At 44.3% G+C, this 22,427-nt stretch overlaps 1 protein-coding gene across 1 annotated transcript; it reads right to left on the bottom strand.

Moving 5' to 3' along the window:
* Window positions 1-1,410: 1,410 nt before the first annotated feature.
* On the bottom strand, window positions 1,411-22,279 carry MON1B (MON1 homolog B, secretory trafficking associated). The gene is made up of 6 exons (XM_055003915.1): window positions 22,235-22,279; window positions 18,213-18,338; window positions 16,193-16,651; window positions 10,550-11,348; window positions 5,898-6,045; window positions 1,411-3,861 (listed from the first exon to the last, which is right to left on the bottom strand). Exons 2-6 carry the CDS (start codon window positions 18,316-18,318, stop codon window positions 3,643-3,645), a joined length of 1,731 nt encoding a protein of 576 aa, XP_054859890.1. The 5' UTR covers window positions 18,319-18,338; window positions 22,235-22,279; the 3' UTR covers window positions 1,411-3,642.
* Window positions 22,280-22,427: the final 148 nt, after the last annotated feature.

Here is a 22,427-nt window from a genome sequence, read left to right on the forward strand (position 1 = left end):
TATGATTTATTTCAATGTTATTTATTGTTGTATATAGCATGGTAACTGCCAGGAAGAAGAAAGACAGGAACGGGTGGACATACTGGTGCCTCCGTCGCAGTTACTCCTTGATGGATTGCTTCATGCATTTCTTCAGCTTTACTTGGGAACTTCCCTTGCAATGAAGATGATGTCTGTTGAACATCTCCTATTGATTGGGTTATAAATGCTTTGTTGCTCTAGGCATGGTCACTTTAAAACTTTGTATACTGTTATTTATTACTCTTTGCAATTTGCACTTTATGGTAAATTTCCTGTTGACGCTGTGCTTAGAAGCATTATCTGGCAGCCACCTTGTTTTGTATAGTTGTTTTGTATCTTAACTATGTTTGGACCTTGAATTATATTTCATTGTATATATTATATTCTTGAGACTGTTTCACTTGATTGATTTTTTGTAGTTAGTTTTCACGGTGCTCTGTGAGCTTTTTTTGCCGAGGGAGGAAGAGTAGGCAAGCCAATGGCCGCTATTCATTTGTTCAGATGGGGAAGCAGGAGCACCTGCCATCTCTGCTACATATCCACGTAATGTCACTCAAAACTACACCTGGGAGAAGACCTGCTTGGCAGCATCTTGCCAAAGATCTCCAAAACCTGCACTAAGAGCTTTTGTGTGTTATGCCGTCAAATCACCTCCGACCTATGGCGACCCTGTAAATGAAAGACCTCCAAAACATCTTATTATTCACAGACTTGCTCAGATCCTGCAAACTGGAGGATGTGGCTTCTTTGATTGAGTCCAGCCATCTTGTTTTAGGTCTTCCTCTTTTCCTACTTCCATTTTTCCTAGCATTATTGACTTTTCCAGAGAATCTTGTCTTCTCATGATGTGACCAAAGTACGATAGACTCAGTTTTGTCATTTCAGCTTCTAAGGAGAATTCAGGCTTGATTTGATCTAGTGCCCACTTATTTGTCTTTTTGGCTGTCCATGGTATCTGTAAATCTCTCCTCCAGCACCACATTTCAAATGAATCAAGAGTATTTCCCTCTCTTTGAAGCAATGCTGTCCGAGTTGTGCAAATATGTTTATGACACTCCTTACAGCACTTGTCAGGTTTTTCCAGTACAGATGACTGAGGCCCACTTTTCATATAACCAGTCTCAACTCAGCACTGATCCAAAGAAAACTCAATGTAGACAAGCCCCTAGGCTTATAAGCCCCTTCGTTTGGTCACCTGTGAGGAGTAAGAAGCTGGTCCGGCAACAAGTCGCTAGCAAGAGAATGTGTGAACGAAGGAGGGCTAGAACTGCACAGCTGCCACAGATTATTCCTGGGAACACAGTACAGCTGCTCCTGACAGTTTAACGGAAGCTTCTCTGACAACTAAACAGCAGACGGAGAAAAAAGGACACTTGCCAAGATGGAATCGACTTTGAAACGGGGTTTGTGTGTATTTAATAAGATGGTTCCAGTTCTCAGTACAACAGATTGGCCAGGAACATAAACCCCTGTTGTCAGTTAGCCACATGAGGCGTGGAATCACTGCTGTTCTCTTTACCAGGGCGGACAAAATGTCAGCCAGAAGCAAGATGAGCAAGCAGCAAGGGCCAGAGGAATCCAGTAGCCGCTGATAAAACCTGCAGTGCAGCCTGAGTTCTCCAATCACTGCAGCACTGGCAATCGGAGAAAAACCCAATTTACTGTTCAGTCCCATCAAAACTGGCAACAGCAAATCATTACATAAGCTTTCCAGGTTAAATCAAAGCTCCACACACGACCATGAGGCTCAGCACAGAGCGGCAAGAAAGCCTCGCTGGTGGAGAACAAGCTCATTCCTGCTACCCCGTGGACACAAAAAAAGGAGAGATCTTTTCAGCGAGCAGGAAGGACGGGGCACAGACCCAAGGGGCAGCAGCACATTTATTCAGAGTGCACATTTGCACAGTGGAGCAGCACTGAACCAGCAAGGGAAAGGAGGCTTGTGAGTTTTTCGAGTCTCCCTCTGAGAAGTGCAGACGTCCCATCTGAGAGTGCAGCCATGAGTTAACAAGCATGTGAGGAAGGCAGTTTAACACGGACCCTTATGCACTCTCCTAGCTCCAGGGCCACAAACTGACATGCAGCTGCTTAATTTTTTTAAAAAATGGTGGCATTCCAACAAAAGTAAACAACAGTGCTCACGGGAGCAGTGAAGCAGTGAGAAGCAGGAATTTCCTGCTGAATTTTTGTAAGCACCTGCTGCAACTGAAGATGGGACTTCATGTAAAACAACAACACGCCCCCCCCCCAAAAGAAGAACTGGGGAGGACATGAAAAGTGACGGACAACAGCACAGCCGTATTTCAAAGCCAGTTAGGTTCCAACAAACAACATTTAAACATTTGTCAAAATTCCATCTGGGTTCCATAAATACAAACTGAGCCATCATATATTCTAGGCAGTAGTTGAGAACTAAATCTGCAAATTGCAGAATACCCTTCAAACACAGTTAATCTTTTGTGGCTTCAGTACCAAGGACCGAAACAGCTCCCTTAGGGGAAAAAAAGTCCAAAAAGAAGGGAAGTCAATTCTGATAGCCCCGGGATATTGGATTCGTTGGAGCTGGGCCTCTTTACTTACATTGCTCTCCAGTGGCATAAAGCTAAACTAAGTCAGCCCCTCTTAAGGATATACTCAGCAGTTCTATGTTGATCGCATGCTGTTCAGCAATTCTAAGTTGATTGTGTGCTCTTGATCAACCTGCAACAGTTACTAGTGTGTCTGATGGGCACCCACACCCAGGCCACCTTCTAGCACACTGTAGATGAACATTATATGTTTATCAAGGGCCAAGAATCTTTTGACAGTACCACGATTATCCCAGATCACCTTTGTTACTTAAAAGCCATACTCTCTTCAAAAAACGCACAACAGCTACTAGAGGGAATCCCTAGGCACCTGTTTTGACAAGCCACCCTCAATCACAATGAACTACTACATGCTTATCAAGGGTCAAGTATTTTCAAGCAAGTTATCCCAAATCACCTCCGTTGCTCATCTCTGAGATATCCCACTCGGGCCCCGTTGTTTATCATTTTGAGCATAGAAATGAAGCTAGCAGGACTTCTTTCCTTCAGTTTCTGTACCGGTGATAGAAGTTGTTGACGAGGAAGAACGTGAAAAGAAAATGCCCAATCATACCAAGAATGCAAGTATCCATTACCTGAAAATGCTGGAGGAATCTGAAACAGGCATCAGTGTAAACCATACTTAAACAGAGCCCATATGAAAATCCTTCACCTGCCTGTTAGATGCTATTTCCACAACCACAAGAGCCTTCGTTACGGAGCCATGTTAAAAAGGTAAAGCGAAAGCCCCTCTAGCCAACTCCATAATTTACCAGAGGGTCTCTAATTCAGGTCAATGCCTCCTTACAGGTACAGCATTTAAGAACCTTATTTTTAAAAAATAAAGCAGACCAAGTTTGCTGAATTTGTCACACACACACAAAAACCCAACTTGGCCTGCACAGTTGGCTCTCCTTTCACAATGGCGGCAGATTGCTCGCAACTTGTGAAGGACAAAGTCATTAGCCCTTCCACTCTCAGAAGTTCCTCCATCGAGAGTCTTCTTTAAGAAGGAGCACGCAGAACACAATCCAAGCAGAGGAAAGTCCTAAGCCTAGAGGCCTCCGAAGAAACCATTCTCAGCACCATCAGTCCGTACCCCCTTGCTTCCTTTACCAGGGTTGGGAGTGGTGGAGTACTTGGGTGGGTAGCGGATGAAGAGTCGGTCTTCCTCTTTCTTTATCCAGCGCAGCAACTTCGTTAGGATGTTGATGGCACCGGCCTTGGTCACCAAGGGACTGAAGCAGGTGTATAATTCAAACTTACTGGTGACCTAGAGGAAAGAGGGGGTGGGGAAGAATTCAGAATATCAGCTCTAGGTACTCCAATCTGTATGACTCAGGATAAGAAAAAGTAAATGATTTGCGAAGACGCAAGCAGCATTTCATAATCTGTCTGCAACCGTCACAAAGGTCAAGCTGGATGACTCAAGCCAAGAGACTGCCCTTCAGTCAAAACACATCTATCGTTACCTTCAAATATGTAAAGAAGCATTTCACATTTGTATAAATACATCTGTTTATTTTCAAAGGGAATCTTCTCAACACAAGGGAAATTCTGACTGGGAAACTTCCCCTCGCCGTCATTAGATCTACAGCTCTGCCTTATCTACAACTGCATTTTAACAGACTCATCTGAAAAAAACTAGGGAGATTCCACCACCTCTGCACTGGCACGTTTGCCATGTAACTAAAGGACAGGTGCCCTGCTCTGGAATGAAGAGAGCTGCTATAGCAATCAAGTTTCATATTCAGCCACTTCAGCCTTATTTCTCTTGGGTTCCTGAGCACGACAGTTATCAACAGAGTGGCTAAAAGCATGATACCGAAGACCAAATCTTGATGCACAATATAGAACTTTGATAAACCAAGTGAGACGCTTCCGTTAGCAGTCCAAGAAAACTGGTACCATAAGGACTCTAGAACCAAGCAGACTACTTAGAAGTAATCACCAAGGAAGTTCTTTTGCTTGTGATTGAAGCAACGGTGATTTATCCTTTGGCCTCCTTTGCTTGTTTCCTCGACTCTGATCTTCCTGGCAGACCTTTACCCTCGGCTGCACTGTCATCTATAGTTCTGATGTGTTTGTGGCTGTCATCAGATGGCTATTGTTGTTTAATCTGGGGTTTTAGATTCAGTTTTATTGTGAATTTACATTATGATATTTATTTTTGCATTTTTAATGTTGCTGTAATCTGCCCCGAGCCTGCTTGCGGAGAGGGTGGGCTAAACATCGAATAAACTAAACTAACTCTTGTTGCAGAATAGGCTGCACGTGCCTAGCGTGTTACCCCTCCAAAAACTATCCAACTTTTAAAATATTTAGTTTCTGCAAAAGGAAGTTACCATCACAATCAAAGAAATGTGTCCCCAGGGGCTGGGTTGATGTTTAAAGGGCCCCGCCGCTGCTTGCGGCCCTGAAGCTTTCCGAAGCATTACGAATGCTTCGGAAAGCTTTGGTTCGGGATTTCTGAATCAAGGCCAGCATGCTGAATCAGAAACCGAAGCGCACATCCTTACTCAAAACTCACAAATCTTATAAGTGCACCGCAGGGCTCCCAACTGATACAGAATCGCTTCTAAAAGAGCCTGTTCAAAACCCTTCCGGTGCAGGAACAGCAGTCATGCAAATGCAACTTATCCTCTGCTCTGATCTGTGGCCCCATCCTTAACCTGTTCCCTCTTGCTGTTCTTCTTACTGCTATACTTGAGAAGATGATGGAATTTGAGAACTCCTTTCTAAACCAGAGTTCCAGAGGACTTAGCCGTGTTAGTCTGTAGTAGCAAAATAGTAAAAAGTCCAGTAGCACCTTAAGACTAACCAACTGTACTGTAGCATAAACTTTCGAGAACCACAGCTCTCTGACGCATCTGACGAAGAGAACTGTAGTTCTCAAAAGCTTATGCTACGGTAAAACTGGTTAGTCTTAAAGGTGCTAGTGGACTCTACTATTTTTCTAAACCAGCACAACTTTTTTTAAAAAAATGAAACCCCTCACTTTCTATCACTGATCATTGCTTTTTAACCCACCCACCCCCCTTTCCACTGCTGTTAAGTACTTCCCATACCCGCTGCCATTTTGGAATGCAGCTGAGGCATAAGTGATTCAAAGAAGCAATGGGGGAAGGCTTAGACTGAAGGACTGGAAGGGTAAAAATAAAGAATTCTCTGCTACCCACCTATTCCCCCCTTTCCTAGGACATACTGTTTTATATGGAAAGCACGGAATTAGGATCCTTGTACTTTCTGCACAACAAGTAATTCCTTCGTGGGACATGCATACAAAAAGACCTCGGAGTCATTCCTCACCCAAGCCAAGAGAGTTTCCTTTTCAGCTACGTGGTAGATGAGACGCAGAGGGCGCAAGGTGCTGTGGATACGGCTGTGAAGGTAGTGATAGAGGTCGAAGAGCCGGTGGCGTTCGCTCTCACTGCAATACGGCCCCTCCAGTTCCGGACTGTAGCAGGAAAAGAATGACACATCAGGCGATTAAAGTGGTCCAAGTTCACCTCTGTGGTTTCTTGCTATGGATGAGGCCGCAGGTGCCAAACATCAAGTGCGCTGTTTTGCATCCGCTGCTGGTCCATAGCATGGCTCAACGGGAGATTGTCTGGCTTGGAGGCAGAAGATCCAAGGATCAATCCCAAGCATCGCCAGCTAAAAGAGTCAGGTAGTCAGTAATGTAAATAACCCAAGACCTTGGCGAGCCAGAGAAGAAAACACTGATCAAGATAGACCCAGAGCCTGATTCGGTGCTAAGCAGTTTCATGCATTCTTTAGAGTGGATGAGCAAGAAAAACAGACAAACCAAGCTCAGCCACTGAAAGCTAGCTAAGCTAACACCACCGTACAATGTTCTGGAAGGGGTCCAGGGCTTATTTCCATTAGACCAGCGGGAGTCATGGAAAGAATCCTAAGAACCATGTAGCAGGCTGGCTCCCAAGTGCCCCGACGCCATGCACAGAGCCCAAATCCAGTGCAGATTAAATTTCAAGCATTTGCAGGGGCGTTCCAAAAGCGAATCCCCTTGTCTACGCTCACAGCAGGCTGGCCACAGCATGGGAGCTGGTGGTGGTGGAGAGTGCTCTCAAGTCATAGCTGACTCATGGCGATCCCTGGTGGGTTTTTCATGGCAAGAGACTGATAGAAGTGCTTTGCCATTGCCTGCCTCTGCAACCCTGGTCTTCGTTGGAGGTCTCCCATTCAATTACTAACCAAGGCCGACCCTGCTTAGCTTCTGTGATCTGACGAGATCAGGCTCACCTGGGCTATCACCTGGGAGCCAGCGTGTGCCAATTACCCTCCTTCCTGCTACCCCCCACAATGCAAATAAATGGACCCTCAAATCTTCGCAAATCTCAAAGGCAAGGGAGGTACGAGTTGAGCACATCTGTTAAAAGCAATTCCACAACAAGAAAAGCTGCCATCTGCAACCGGAATGGGAAACTTCGGGATATTTTTATCATGGACAAAATAGCTGACCACCTCCAATGCATTGATAACCCACAATATCAGTCAACGTTCTTTGAACAGTGGTTACCCTTTCTAAATTACATAAGCAATACTAAACAACTGAACATCTCTGACCTATATGTTTACAGTTTTATTGGTGTAACTTGAATAAGAATGCTATGTGTAGTAAAGATAGGGTTAGCCTTCAAGTTATGTAATTTGCTACCTCTTCTATGACATGTTCAACCTTTTTTTGGAAAAAAAATATTTACAAATAGGTTTTTTCCAAAACTTTTTTATAACAAAATACAATAGACCATTGTCTATTTGGAAAAAAGTTACCAAAATATATTTTTTTAAAAAATGCAATTCCACATCAGCATGTATTGAACTCTTCCAGATGTATGCAGAAAGAAACAGCATCAGAAAAGCAGGTAAAGAGTAGGTGCTTCAGTCAATGCAAAATTTCATCAATCGCCAAGGCTCATCCAGTATCCCCCCCCCAGCACTTCTCTGAAAATCTTCTACTTCCATTCAGGTTCTTGTCAGTAACGGGAGAAAAACTCCACATGATCTGCTCTATTTAAAACTGTAATTCAGTAAGGCTTCACTCTTTCCACCAGCACTGGCTGGGAACTGTGGAGAGGGGGAGGGGGAAGGAGGAGGCATGCCATCTGTCAAGAGGCTCATCTGCCTCAAAAGCCAAGTCTAGCTGCGACAAATTTAAAAGAAGATTAATCTAACGGGTGGCACTCCTATTGGGAGTAGGATTTGGAAGACAGAGAACATGTGGACAACAGACACCGCTCTTGCATCATCTGACTATTGCCATACCACCAAAGCATTTCACACATTCGGTGGCATCAGACGTGGATCTTCCACAAAACACTGAACAGGGAATGACAATCTAGTCTGACTCTCTAAGAGTCTCTCTACACGAGACATCTTATACAAGGATGCTCAAGTGTAATGTAATGTTAACATGTGTAACATTACACATTATGTGTAAGTGTAACATGTAATGTTAGCCGGGAAGCATTGTTTATAAAGATAGAGCCAAAGGCTCTGTCAATTTCACCTCTCTACACAGAGCTGGCAAAGATCACTCCTCAGAGGGTTTGTTAATTTCATCTTCACCTCCCTGGAGGCTCTGTCAATTTCACCTCCCCTTCAGGAGGCAAAGATAAACTTAACAAACCCTCTGAGGAGTGATCTCTTCCTGCTCTGCACAGAGAGGTGAAATTGACAGACCCTTTGGCTCTGACTTTTTAAACTATGTTTCCTGGCTAACATTGCGTCTCCCTACACTTGAGCATCCTCATGTAAGATGTCTCATGGAGAGAAACTCTAAGAAGCGTACCTGTATTGGTGTGTGTTAACAAACAGGTCTGAATAAGACATTCAGGGGCATACCTAAAAATGCCTCCCCAACACTAAGAGAAGAGATGAAATGTGTAAGTAGATACAGCAGATTCAAGCTGGATTCCTCGCTCACATAACCAAGATCATTCACACATTTTGCTTTTTTAATGAAAAAGCCCCATATTTGGTTCCAAGAAATGTCAACTCCCACACTCAAAATAAGCCTCACAAGCAAGCAACCATTTGCTTATTTTACAAGAATCCGCTCAATCTACATGACATATTCCAAGACAAACGTTCCAATTTCTCAAATCATTCAAAAGTTTCACTGCTGAGGAGTAGTGTGTTGGCAGAACTGAGGTATTGGTCAACAAAGAACCACAGTGACGTGTGATAAAAAGCAACTGAAAGACAGGTCATACCGCGGGAGGCAATCACCCCCTTTCCTGAAAAAGACCAGTGTTTGTGTTTTGAGAACTCATTTCCAAAAGAGAGGACAAGAACCGTTTTTTTACCGTTCCAGATGAACTCCAAGATTCAAGACGCCTTTTTGAGGCAGAACCCAGGCAACATCCTAAACATAATAAACACGTCCAACCGTATTTGCTAGAAATGCATTGCAATGCTATGCAGAATATTTTATTTCTGCTGGTTAATGTGGGTTTTTAAAAAATATGTTACTGTGGGTTTAAATGCAGGTTTTTGAGGAAAGAAGGAGAGGAGCTGGACAGGTGAACGGAGTGCAGTCTGATTGGACTGTAGCTGTACCCCAGGGGGCAGAATGAGCTGCAGTTTTTGTTTGAATGCTGAGGGAAAGTATTCATTCTGTCTAAGGGCCAAACTACAAGTGACGCCTGACACAGGTTGGACACTTGTCAGCTTCCCTCAAGTTTTGATGGGAAATGTAGGCAGCTTGGCGGAATGTTGGACAAGTGAGAGTTGAAAAGTCCACTGGACTTTGTTAAAGGAAAAGTTTAAAAACTAAGAAAACCATTACATGCATGGATACTTCATCTGACGGAGTGAGCATCAAGAGAACATTCAAGTGTGGCCCACCCAAGTGGAGTCTGCATAGACATTCAGATGAATAAGATAGACACACAATACAAAATAGCTTCAGAACCATCAATTTCTATCAGTGCCTTTCATATCTGCAGGACCGTCTTTATATGTTCCCCACAGGGTGCTCCATTCAGCCGACAAATAGCTGCTGGTCATTCCCGGCCCCAGAGATACTCACTTGGTGTTGACCAAGGCTAGGGCCTTTTCGGTCCTGGCACCAACCTATCTTTCCACTGGGCCTGTAAGACAGAGATGTTCTGCCAGGCATCTAGCTGAGGTTGAGGTACAGGCAGGCTTCCATGCTGGTCTCCTGTTAGGGGGGGGGGGATTGGTAAAAACCCCTCACCCCAGTTCCCACTGGAATATTAATCTATTCTGCCCGTTCCCACCTCATGGAATGTTTTTGGATGGGGGTTGAGCAACTTGGGTTGCCACCCAAATATATTGCTACTGTATTTTATTATTTTAATGCTGTTTTTATTGTAATGTATTTATCCATGTTGCAATCCGCTCTGAGCCCATTTACGGAGAGAGCGGTCAAAAACAGCCAATAAATAAAACAAAATAATAAACAAAACAACAAATAAAACAAAAACAATAAATAAAAAACAAAAACTCTACTCCCTATACCACTGAGCCCTCCTGATTCTAAGAACAACCAAGAGAAAATGCCAGTTGACTAGAAAGTGATCTTGGGAACATATCTGTCAGCGGAAGCCCATTTGGGCCAAGCTTCTCCCTTCCCCTCTACCAGTATTTAAGCATAGGAACAGCCAAAGGGTCTTCCAGTCTGGGAGGGAAACCTTGGGAACATGTCTGCCAGCAGAAGATCAGTTGGGTCGAGCTTTCTGCTACAGGTGTTGGCCGTATGAGCCAAATGGCTCCCTATTTATGGCCCTCAGCGAGCTGGCCCAATGGCTTCCACTCCAGCCCAAGAATTGGAGTCGATAATTTTGGTGGTGGTGGTAGTGGCAGTCTGTTGAAATTATATTTCTGTGTTTTCTTTAAGCTATCCTGAGTCCCCAGTGGAAGGGAAAGACAGTCATGTACACGTGAATAAACAGACAAACAAAACCCTTATTTACCTGGTGAACTGCGGGAGCTGCCGGTAATTATCAGGTATATCCAAGGGCTTGTAGATAAAGTGCCGGAGGTCCGGTGCACCAACCATCCCGACACTGTAGGATGGGCTTTTCAGGCCGCTGGAGAGTGCCTGAAGGTAATTCTGAGTCCTCATGCCTTCCTCGATGCGCTTCTTGCAGTCCGAAACGGAGTAGAACGACTCCTTGTCGGTGGAGAGGAGGATCAGGCAGACGGTACAGTCGGCATCCAAATAGGAAATGTACGCGTAAAAGTAACAGTCGGGGTTGAAGCGTGGCAAGCAAATAGGCGTCCAGATCTCCCCCGTTTGGAAGGCCGAGGTCGCCCCGATGAGGTTCAGCAACAAGTGCAAGTCGGTGGGTTCCAGCCGGCAATCGTCAATGACCGTTTTCTCCTGCACCGTGGTGACTAGCTGACTACGGGCCACTAGAATGGAGAAGACCAAATTAGGAGTGATCGCTTTCTGGAGCAGAGAACCTAGGGAGTCACGCAGAGGGGGCTGGAGGGGCAGGCAGCGCACCGCCCCCAGCAAGAAGCAAGGGTCCGACTCCACCAGGTTCAGGAGGCGGTCCAGGATCTTCTCCGAGCCGGTCAGCAGGCGCCGGAGGTCGTAGTTCTTTTTCCGCTCAAAAATGCGAGTGATGCTGGCTTGCGTGAGCATGCTGATGATCTGGTCGTAGACGTACAGAAGTTCTTGCCGCAGCTGCTGCTCTGACTGCAGGGTGCTTGACACGGACACCAGCACCAGCGGGCCCTGCTGCACAAAAACGAGTTTGCGATCGTCTGTAGTGGAAAGCCATAAGGAAAAGACCTGTAAGGAGGTACCACACACCAAGATCCCCACAAATATGATACAACTCGATTTTACCATTTACTCAAGTTTCTCTAGAAAGAACGAGGCTGTGTTTAAGATAAGGTTTTTCAGGAGCACAGAAGGTACGTATTTCAGCTTTGCAGAGAGTCTCATCTTTTATTTTTAAAGCTCTTACGATTACAACGGTACACTTAGACAGCAGAAAAAGCCTGTCCGGTGTAGCAGTCTTGAATTAGGATCTGGCAGACCCAGGTTCGATTCTCCACTCTGCCACAGAACCTTGTAGGATTATCTTGGGCCAGTCATGGACTGTCAGCCCAACCAACCTCACAGGGGTGTTGTAAGGGAGGAGAGGAGAATGTTGAAAGCTGCTTTGGGAGAAAGGCAGAGTATAAATGAAGTTTTTAAAAAGGCAGAGTCTGCTAGAAACGTTGCCAGACAAGAATTCCAACAGTCAATGGCAAGGCATAAAAAGTCCCACAGTAAATTCTCTTCCTTGACTAGCAAAAAAAATTTTTTTACACCAGAGGAAAGGAAACGTGCACTTTTCTCTTGTTTGCATAATGTTGCAGACGGGGCTTTCCTTGAAATATAAACGGTATTACCTTAGTAAAAATACAGATAAAAATTTTACAAGCAGGGAGAACACACGCCCTCGGAAAGAGGCCTGACAGAAAAGGACTTTTCATTTGAGACTGAACACAAGAGAGCACACTAGAGAACTTTAAAGTAACAAATTTATTGAGGCATAAGACTAGGTTAATTTAGTTGCTGCAAACTAGGACGGCCAGTCCTCCAGTGGGGACAGGAGATCCCCCGCTCCCAGCCTCTGCCCTCCACCACCGTTTACCTGGCCAGCGGGGGGGAAAGGCATGGGGAGGCAAGGAACCTCCTGGGAAAATGCATAGCAGATGCACTCGCTGGAGGGCACGACGACATCACTTCCTCAAGTGATGTCATTGTGCCCAGTGGAGGGCATGCTCCCATGCTTCCCAGGGGCCAATTTTTGCCCCCAAAGGGCTGAAATGGCCCTGCACAAAGTGCAGGAGTAATGCCATTGCCAGCCCTTCCAGGAAGTGACAGCATTGCATCATCGCTGGGCACATGCGCACATGATTTAGCCCCAAGGAAACTGCCCGGTCCCCCCTGCTCCTGCCAGGAGGGCACAGGAACCCAGCAACCCTACCACAGACTAACATAGCTATGCCTCTGGAATCTACATTTTATATTGCTACCGTACCCGGTTGCATACCCCAAAGGGAGTAAGAACAAGGGAACAACACATCCAAACCCCACAATTTCCTAGACATGACTTCAACTCCTGGATGTCTGTCTTTCCTCTTTAGAGGCAGCTATCCTTAAGATCTCCCCTTCCTTACACAGCATGAAACTCTGCTGAAAAGAGGTCTAGTGAGCAAACTTAGATTCCAATGCTAACACTTATTTTTAAAAGACTGTTAGGACTCCCCGCTGCTCTTCAAATGGTAATCCCATTGTTTTTCTCTAGGGGGGAAACCTAGGACACTGAAAATATCACACAGAGCATACTGTACAAGATGTGCGTGCTTAATGACATCTTTGATCAAAACTTTGCACCGAAGTAATCCGAACTCTGCTGCACGTGTTATTCAGATGTGCATGGTTTTCTTTGTACATTTTATAGGTTTTACTGCATTGAATAATCTTATTTTGTTCCTGCCGATCAGGCAGGCAGGCAGGAGGTAGGCAGGGCACCGAAGCCCCAATCTTCTAACTGCAAGGAAAATATTTTGCAACAAGAGATGTGAAGGCCAGGCGGGGAGTGGGGGTGGTGGGGAAAAAGTCAGCACATCCGTTCCCCCAGCCTCCTTTTCCCATTATAGCAATGAGAAATTTTTGAGAGCCCTAAAAAAACTCCTATGAAATGCTTTCTCTTTTGGAACGACTTAAATGCTCTTTATTAAGACAAAGGATTTACACACACAGCTATATAGCTCGAAAAATGTTAATTAAGGCAATGAACAGCAATAGAGAACAATTCCTCTGTGTAATATAGACATAAACATTCTTGGAAATACATTGGGTATTATTCAAACATGATTAATTTTGGTAACAATTAATATGCCATAATATGTTTAATGAGTGCAGCGTTTTCAATGTTATTAAATTTAATGTGATATTCAACATTCTGGTAGTCTTGCATAAGAATGCTGGCTGTCCAAATAAGGCATTCTTTTGTTTACTGCAAAATTTGTTTTTTGAGTTTCAATTTAAAAATTTTCTAGTTGTGTTGTCACATATTTTGAATATACTTTTCGGTTGTAGTTCAAATGCAGTGTTTGGAATTCTGTTTCTATGCACTATTGTCATTTCTATTTTTCTTTTCAAATAAAACATATAAAAAATAAACTCTCAAACTCTACCATGACAAAAAATACACACGTGCTAAAGAAGTATATCCCAACCAATGAGCAGTTTTACTTGTAGAAAACTAAGGCACATACTTTTAAATTCCAATAATATGTGAGTTAGTACAATTTTATATGTGCTATAAATTATGCATTTTACGTTGTTAGCACACTAACAGTGCAATTCTAAACAGTAAAGATGGGCACAAACCGGGGAAAAAAGATCCATGCGGTTCTTGGTTCGTTGCATTTCACGAACCACGAACCTTCATGAACCAGCCCCGGTTCATTTGGTTCGTGAAAACATCACTTCCGGGTCAGAAAATCATCACTTCCAGGTCAGCAGAAGGTCATTTCCGGGCCAGGAGAAGGCCACTTCCGGGTCAGCAGAATGTCTGCAGAAAGTCCATCCCCTGTTGCCTAGGTAACTGATTGATCAGCACCAGGCTGTCTGCAGTGACTAACCAAATAATGAACCAAACGAACCAGCCTAAAGTTTGTGGTGCTTCGTTAGAAATGGGCTCTGACGAACTGCCGGTTCGCAAAACACGAACCAGCCTGGTTCATGCTGAATTTTGGTTCATATTTCAGTTCATACCCATCTCTACTAAACAGATTTACTCCAGTCTAAGCCTACTGAAAACTTGATAGGCAAATACCTATTCCATTTACTTCAATTTCCCCCAATATATCCATTTTTCACATACACAAAAAGGTTTTTGTCCACAGCTAAAAATTTCCAGAAATTTAACTTCCGTATCTACAACCCATCATCTAGCATTACCCACAAACTTTCAAGCATATCTCTACAACCACATGTCCTAGAAGTTTGCTTTAAATTACAGATTCTCCAAACAGTGGATTTTGAAGCTAATACCTTATTTGCACTTTTCTATTGTTGTATGAAAATCACAACATATGCAGTTCAGTTTATTTGTGACAACCATAGATCAGCAATACATTGTCAGTTGTCACCATGAATACCATAACCTTAATCTACAGCCCATGAACCCCAACTCATTTGCACAGCCTATGCTTCTAACTATCAGTGAAAAATGCAACTGTCTAAGACAATTAGACACTGTTCATAGCCTTCAGAATTAGCCCAGTGAATGGTATAATATGTTTTTTAGATGGTATACTACTCCCAAAGACATTGTGAGAACCAGTAAGGGCTATAGTGGACAGTGTTGGAAATGTCAATGCATGGATGCAACATTTTATCATATGTGGTGGCAGGGCTCATTTCGAGGGGGAACGTGCCAGAACACAGTTCTGGCAGTTCCCCAAAGAGGTCACATGACAGGTGGCCCCGCCCACCTGACTCTCAGCCATTTTGGGCCCATTTCAGCCTGGATTGGGGCCGAAACAACCCAGATCGGGCCTCTGATGGGTGGTGGATCACTCTCCCACTCAGCAACAGCCCGATCCTGACCATTTTGGGCCCCTTTTCAGCCCCTTTTTGCCATTTTGGGCCCAATTTCAGCCCTGAACGGCCAGGATTGGGTCCAAAACAGCCAGGATAGGTGATGTCAGGGGGTGTGGCATAAGCAAATCAGTTATGCTAATGACATATTTCCAGTGATGTCCAGCGTGACATATGCTAATGAGTTCCTCCAGCTCTTTGTCTACAAAATGACCTCTGTGTGGTGGACATGTAAGAAAGCATGAAAATACTGGATAAAGATACACGAAGAGATGCAGAAGATTTTTAAGCTCAGGTTTGAGCTAAATCCAAAAAACATGCTATTAAACATTCTACCAAATAATGTTACAAAAAACACAGGGAGACTTTTTTTGTTACATGGTGACAGCAGCAAGAGTGCTATATGCAGCGAAATGGAAAACAGGTATGTGCCCTGATTTGTCAGAGTGGATAGATAAGATCTACGAATATGCATCAATGGCCAAATTAACTACTTATGTACATAACAGACCAACAGTTGAATTTTGGGAAAAATTGAAGGATTTCTTTGACTACTTAGGTTAAAATTAAGATTGATTAATTAATTAATTAAAATCAATTAACCTTACCTTTAAGGTAACTCAATATAAAGATAAAAAGATAAAACACAGATGAAATCATTAATTAAAATAGTTGATATTAAAGTTTGAGTATAAATAACTAAGGAGAGGCAATGAAAGCTACCGTACAACTAAGTTGTGTTGTTATATATTCTGATTGTATCTTTCTATTAGTTTAATCTAATTTCAAATGTAGCGCTTGCTTAAGTTTTCTATGCATTTTCTACTGTTATATTTTTTTCTTTTTAAATAAAATTTTCAAAAAATAAAAAAAGAATTAGCCCAGTTAAAAGGGGTCTAAAAATGTATACAATTAAATAATTCTAGGAAATTCTGTTTGAAGAAGGGAACAGCCCCCCCACACACAATTCCACTCCCCATTCTCCAATCTTTTACCCTACCGGAATAGATGGAGCGAATAGAATTATCCCCGCTCTGGATGAACGACACCAACGCCATCATGACACCCATGGTTGAACTGAGGGCCTCCTCGTTGCCGTAGCGGGAATAAATGGGCTTGCCAGCCTCACTCAAGACAAAGACATGTTTCCTGTGTGCCCGCCAGCTCTCAGCCGTCACATCCTCATCCCGATGCGTGGCAGGGCGCGGCTGTGCCGCGACCTCCTCCTCCTCCGAAGGACCACCGCCCATCACCAAGGGCCGGCTGAACTCACAAGAGTCCTCTAAGGTGTTGTCCGTGGAGGCGGAGTCCGACAGATCCTTCTCGCTAGACTCTTCCCGAGCCTCACTTAACTCCTCCTGCACGTCTACTTTGCCATCTGCCACACTCAAGGGTCCGTTATTTTGGGCAGCAGATAACTCCACCTGCTTATCCAAGGCAACAATGAGCTCATCTTCCCCTGGAAAAAAAATGTAATTAAAAAAAAATTATTTATTTATGTCAGTTATAGTCTGCCTTTCCCACTGAGACTCAAGGCGGATTACACAATCAGAATCACATACATTTCCATACAGTATCAAGGACAATTCCATAAACAATGCCATAGGATGAATAGATACAAGTTTACAGAGACATAGCATTAGCAAGGATCCAATACAGAGTAGAAAAAATACTGAAACTGAACTGTATCTTACACAGTTGCAAAATTTTGTGTGATCACAATTCTGTGCGGAATCACTTGACAAAGGAAATGTCAATTGCTGGGAAGTGAATTAATGAAGTGAGTTTTTCTGTTAGATATATATACATATATATGATTTTATCTTTTATGTATTTACCCATTTAAAGTATTTAAAAACTGCTCTTCTTATCTGTACTTTACTTGGCTGGTCTTGTGACCGTAAAAAACCTTTGATTGATTGACTGAAACAAAACATAATTCTAGGACTGACATTAGACCACATAAATAGGAGTACATATTTAAAGCAACAGATAATATGTAAGGCAACATAGTGGTAAAGTCTACGGTCCCCAACATCTAAGACACCCTCCCTACAATACAGCCCTCCTCATTTGAGTAAAAAGCCTTTTTTGAATAATTCAGTTTTACATTGTTGGCGGAAAGCCAGGAGAAAGGGGCTCTCCTGACCTCCTCAGGCAGGCCGTTCCACAGGGTAGGGGCCACCACAGAGAAGGCCCGTGTACAGGCTGCTGTTGATTTAGCTTATGTGCAAGGCGGCACATGCAAGAGACCCTGTTCAGATGCACGAAGCTGCCATAGAGGAACATAGGGAGGGAAGCAATCCCGTAGGTATGCCGGACTAAAGCCTTGCCGAGTTTCACATATAATAACCAATACTTTGAATTGAGCACGGTAACTGACAGGAAACCATCAGGAAAGAATTCAAGAGTCCTAGATAAGCTACTATGATCCGCAAGGAAATACAGGATATAATTAAATTCTTGTACTTCCTCCACCACTTTTAACTATTTGAGAAATTATTTTGCGGAGGGGAGCCTCCATGACTAAGCCTTAATGATCAACTCCCACAGTAGACCTTGCTGACATAAATGACATAATGCCACCTTATGTCACCTTAAATGACATAATGCAACATTCTTTGATGCCTCTCAGACATGGAGCTCCTTCCTAAGAAGATCTAGGAGGTGCCTGCTTTTTTTCCCCAAAGCCCTCACGTTTCTGCACAGCATGGAGATTAGCCGCCTACTTGTTCAAAATACGTACCTCTAGTTATCTTCTACCTCAACTCTCCTTTGAGTTGAAATTTAGACTGAAAGCTAAATTTATTACGTCACTCTGTAAAATCACACATCTATTGGAGCTGTTATGGTCCTAAGTAACTCCCCTACTTCCCCCCCCCCAGTAAAGAGACCACGGATTTAAAAGGGCCCATTCTCACCAAGCAAAACTCTTGCATCTGGTTATGGCTAGCAACGCATCCAAACACTCCAAAGGAAGAGGAAGCGAACTAGAATGACAAACGCTTCGAGCCACTCACCTGTCTCTGTACAGCCCGGGCTAATCTTCTGTTCAGGGGGATCCACCCCATCCTCTGGGAGATCCATCCCTCCCTTAGGGGGTAACCCAAGGTCTTCTGCCTCCATCTCTACATCTCGGATGAAACCTGCAAAGGCAAAAAGCAAGCATGAGAAAACGGAGCTTCAGATAAAAGCAAGAGGTAAGTGCTGCGCGATGCAATCACCGGACATACCACCTGTTCTTCAATCAGAGAGAGAATTTAGTATATTGCTTCTAATGCACTCTAAGACCTTCACGCTCAACGATAAGCTCTTACAGAATGCAGGAATCCATCTGTCAGACTTGCCTACCCTCCGACCTTTAATCTCAGTCACATGTCCAGGCAGGGAAGCCTCGGAGGAGACAGCAGGAAATGCCCTGGTTACTAATAACTGTCACACTCTCTTACTTTACACACACACACACACTTAGAGGATGAAATCAGAAAAATGGGCTGTCACATATCTCCTTGGTCTTCGCAGGGAGGGGCCTGAAGCAGGATGCGCTCCACTTTTAAGTTGGAACACACCGGTGGTAACCAGCACATTGCTTCTCTTGTGCGTGCATGTTTTAAAGGAGAAAGAGAAACCACGGGTGGGGCAACTGTATGATCAGATGCAAAGGAGGATAGAGCTTTTTTAACAGTTGTGCAGAAGAGAGAATTACAGCAGGCAAAGTTTGCTAGCCAGTGGCCTCCCAAAATTCCCTGTTCTGCATAATTGTTAAGGCATAGCGGCCGTGTCTCTCCTTTGCATATGGTTACACTAGAGCGGCATGCAGGAACAATATAATAAAAAGTTAAAAGTGAGCCCTGTGTCACAGGCGAAGTTAAAAGTGTGACTCATTTCTGAAACAACCAACAAGTGTTGACTGGTGGGAGGGAGAGCAGACGTAACACAGTTAGAGGCAATTCAGAAGCACGGATGCTGCAATCCATGCCATCCTAAAAGGGCAGGTTCAGGCAGAAAATTTTTCCCATCAAGCAACTGCAAAGCAAGGGGAATAAAGCCAACAAAGATGCCACTTGGCGCTCGCAAGATACTAAGAAGTTTGTCCAAAGGTCCCTTGAGTGGCATGAGGAATAACGGGCAAGCAGCTTTCTCTATTACCCTGTGACAGACACAGGGCTTTTTTGGGTAGCTATATTGACAAGTACTGGCTACCAGTTGTGGGGCTTTGTGGAGTATTTGTGGGGTATTTGTGAAAATCAGTGCAACCGTATATATGAGTACTGGCACTTTCTTTAAAAACAAAAAAGCACTGGCTAGACAGCACAGAGGACTTACATACAGTATACCAGGGCTTTTTTCAGCGGGAACGCAGTGGAAAGGAGTTCCGGCACCTCTTAAAAATGGTCACATGGCCGGTGGCCCCGCCCCCTGATCTCCAGACAGAGGAGAGTTTAGATTGCCCTCCGTGTCGCCAAGCGGCACAGAGGGCAATCTAAACTACCCTCTGTCTGGAGATCAGGGGGTGGGGCCACTGGCCATGTGACCATTTTCACTGAAGGCAATTTAAACAGATGACCCGAAGTGACATCATTGTGCAGTCTTGAGTTCCACCACCTCTTTTCCCAGAAAAAAAGCCCTGCATTATACCATAAAACATACTTTTCGGATACATGGGTCTGTTCTGATACAAGAGGCCACACATGTTCCATACAGGAGCAGCCATGCCAGTATAGTATGTTTCCACGGCAATTCATGCTACATGTCAACATCGGACGCTCACATCCACAACTCAAAGAAAGCAAAAAAAGCCAACTCGTCACAGCCATTCCAATTCACAAATACTTTTGTTGAATAACTTAGATTCACATTTAGGGACTAACTCAATGGTCTTTAGGGCCCTCGTGCAGGTCAGAAAGCTCGAGATGCTGAATGGTAAGCCTCATTGTGACAGATATTGACAGGATCCTGGGATCTGCAAAGGTCACCACTCGGGCCGATCCTTGCCCCCCTTGGCTGCTAAAATCACATACAGAATCACTTAAATGAGCATTTGATGTCTATCATAACTTAGTCACTAACTCAAGGAACGTTCCCTAAGCTGCTTGAAGAGGCAGTCACCCGTCCATTGTTTTAGAAAAAACATCCCTAGCCAAAAATGGCCCAGTCTCTTATCTACTCTTTCTAGGCAAAGTGATTGAGAGAGAAGCGGGGGTTTAACTGACCCTTGCTAATGGGTAAAGAGCCTAGGGGTTCTATTTATTTATTTATAGTCGGCTCTCCCTGCAAGCAAGCTCAGAGCGGATTCACAACATATAAATTACATTGGTAGCAATCATAAAATGCTGCTTAATTATACAGGATCCAACACTGCGGGCAGAAAAGCAAGTTAATGCAGCTGCAAAAAAAAAAATTCATTTTCCCAACTCGGGTCTAGCCTGTAAGATAGCTCCTACCTTGACAAGTCTAATCAGGCCACTTGCCATGGGAACATCAAGACTAGACTACTGTAATGCACTGTTAGAAAGGTCTCCCCATAAAATCAACTTGCAAACTCCAGTTGGTGCAGAACGCCAAAGCTTGGTTATTATCAGGAACTGGGGCAGCATGCATTTTACTCCCATTCTGCAGTCACTCCATTGGCTACATATCAGTTATGGGGTTCATTTCAAGGTACCGGCTATCATTTTCAAAGCCCTTCAAGGCCTTGTTCCCACATATCTACAGGACTGCCTCTCTCCTTCTGCACAGCAGCTTCGCTCATTTGTACAGGGCCTTCTACAGATGCCACCCTGCAAATGGGCAAAAATCAACACTGCCTGTACATGCTCCTTCTCTGCTGTGGCTTTATTGAATGGCCTGCCTGATAACTTTATCTCGTGGATTTCCACAAATTATGCAAAACGTAATTATTCAGGAGGACTTTCTCATGCAGGTAGAACGGCTGTGCCGTAATAATACGGTTCAAAGAAATGCTTTGGTAAAGGGACAGGTACTATGGACCTACTGGGTAGTTCTGCATCATTTCTTAAGTTAAATTGCTTATGCTTTGTGAGTTTCTGCATCATTTAATGTCATATTAAATTCCTTATGCTTTCTTTCAGCATTGTTTTTTTTTCAGTTCTGTGCCAGATTCTGCTTGTATTCAAATTTTTATAATCCCCACCCAATTGGACTGTGTTTTTTTAAAAAAAGTATCTGCTGATATGTGTAATATGCCTTGAATCTTAGTGAGAAAGGCAAACTATAAACTATATAAATAAATAAATATTGAGGAAGAGTGCCATAGCAGACTTATGGCAACCCCTGGCACGGTTTTCTTGGCAAGAAACTAACAGAGGTGGTTTGCCATTGCCTAACTCTGCAACCCTGACAAGATAAGGCTCTCCTGGGCTATACAGATTCAGGGCTAAATGAAATCCTGACCTCAAGTCATAGTTATGGTAACCCCTGGTGGGTTTTCAAGGCAAGAGACTAACAGAGGTGGTTTGCCATTACCTGCCTCTGCAACCCTGGTCTTCATTGGAGGTCTCCCATCCAATTACTAACCAAGGCTGATCCTGCTTAGCTTCTGGCTTGCCTGGACTATCCAGGTTAGGGAAAATAAATACTAGCAATGGCTGAATAAAACAGGTGTCCACTGGCCCCTAAAAGACAACTTCGGTCTTTAAAGCGCTTCAGAACTGCTGATCTTTAAGGCGACTCACAGGCCGGCCCATCTGGAATATTGATCACGGGTTGCTTTTGCCGCGATGCCTCAATGCAGCTTCTATGTGCACCCGATTATCGGGGCAAACGAGAGGAAGGCCCTGCTCTCGGGAGCATCTGCTTGGCCGCTGCCGGAAACAGAATCGAGGGGTGAGGTGAACACGTGTCGGGCCTTGGGAAGGCCATTCACACGTTCTTTCCAGTTCCGTGCGAATCCGAGGCCAGATCAAGGGGAATCGCCGTGCAAACTCCTCCCCATGCAAACTGCTCTCTCTCTGGGGGGGGGGGATCCCCGATGTCCGCGCCCACCCCTCCCTCCAGGTCCCGCTGACAGCCCCTCGCCCACCTCCGGCGCGGCAGCTCCTCGCCTCCTCCGCATCTCATCGCCGACTCCTCCAAACACACTTCCTGACCCGGAGAGGCAGAAGGGGAGGCACGTCCCGAGGGAGAACGGACAGGCGCTGGAGCCAATCCCCGAGCGAGCGGCGACGAGGGAGGCGTGACCCGGGAAGGGCGGCGGGCGAATCGTGGCGCGCGCA

The sequence above is a fragment of the Eublepharis macularius genome, chromosome 19, assembly GCF_028583425.1.
Source record: "Eublepharis macularius isolate TG4126 chromosome 19, MPM_Emac_v1.0, whole genome shotgun sequence".
NCBI lineage: Eukaryota > Metazoa > Chordata > Lepidosauria > Squamata > Eublepharidae > Eublepharis > Eublepharis macularius.

Coding starts and splice junctions, on each gene's coding strand:
- MON1B (XM_055003915.1), bottom strand. CDS start 18,318: ATGGAGGCAGAAGACCTTGGGTTACCCCCTAAGGGAGGGATGGATCTC. Junction 16,652..18,212: donor CCCGGGCTGTACAGAGACAG/GTGAGTGGCTCG, acceptor TTTTTTTTCCAG/GGGAAGATGAGCTCATTGTT. Junction 6,046..10,549: donor CAGCTCCCGCAGTTCACCAG/GTAAATAAGGGT, acceptor TTCCTGCTACAG/TCCGGAACTGGAGGGGCCGT.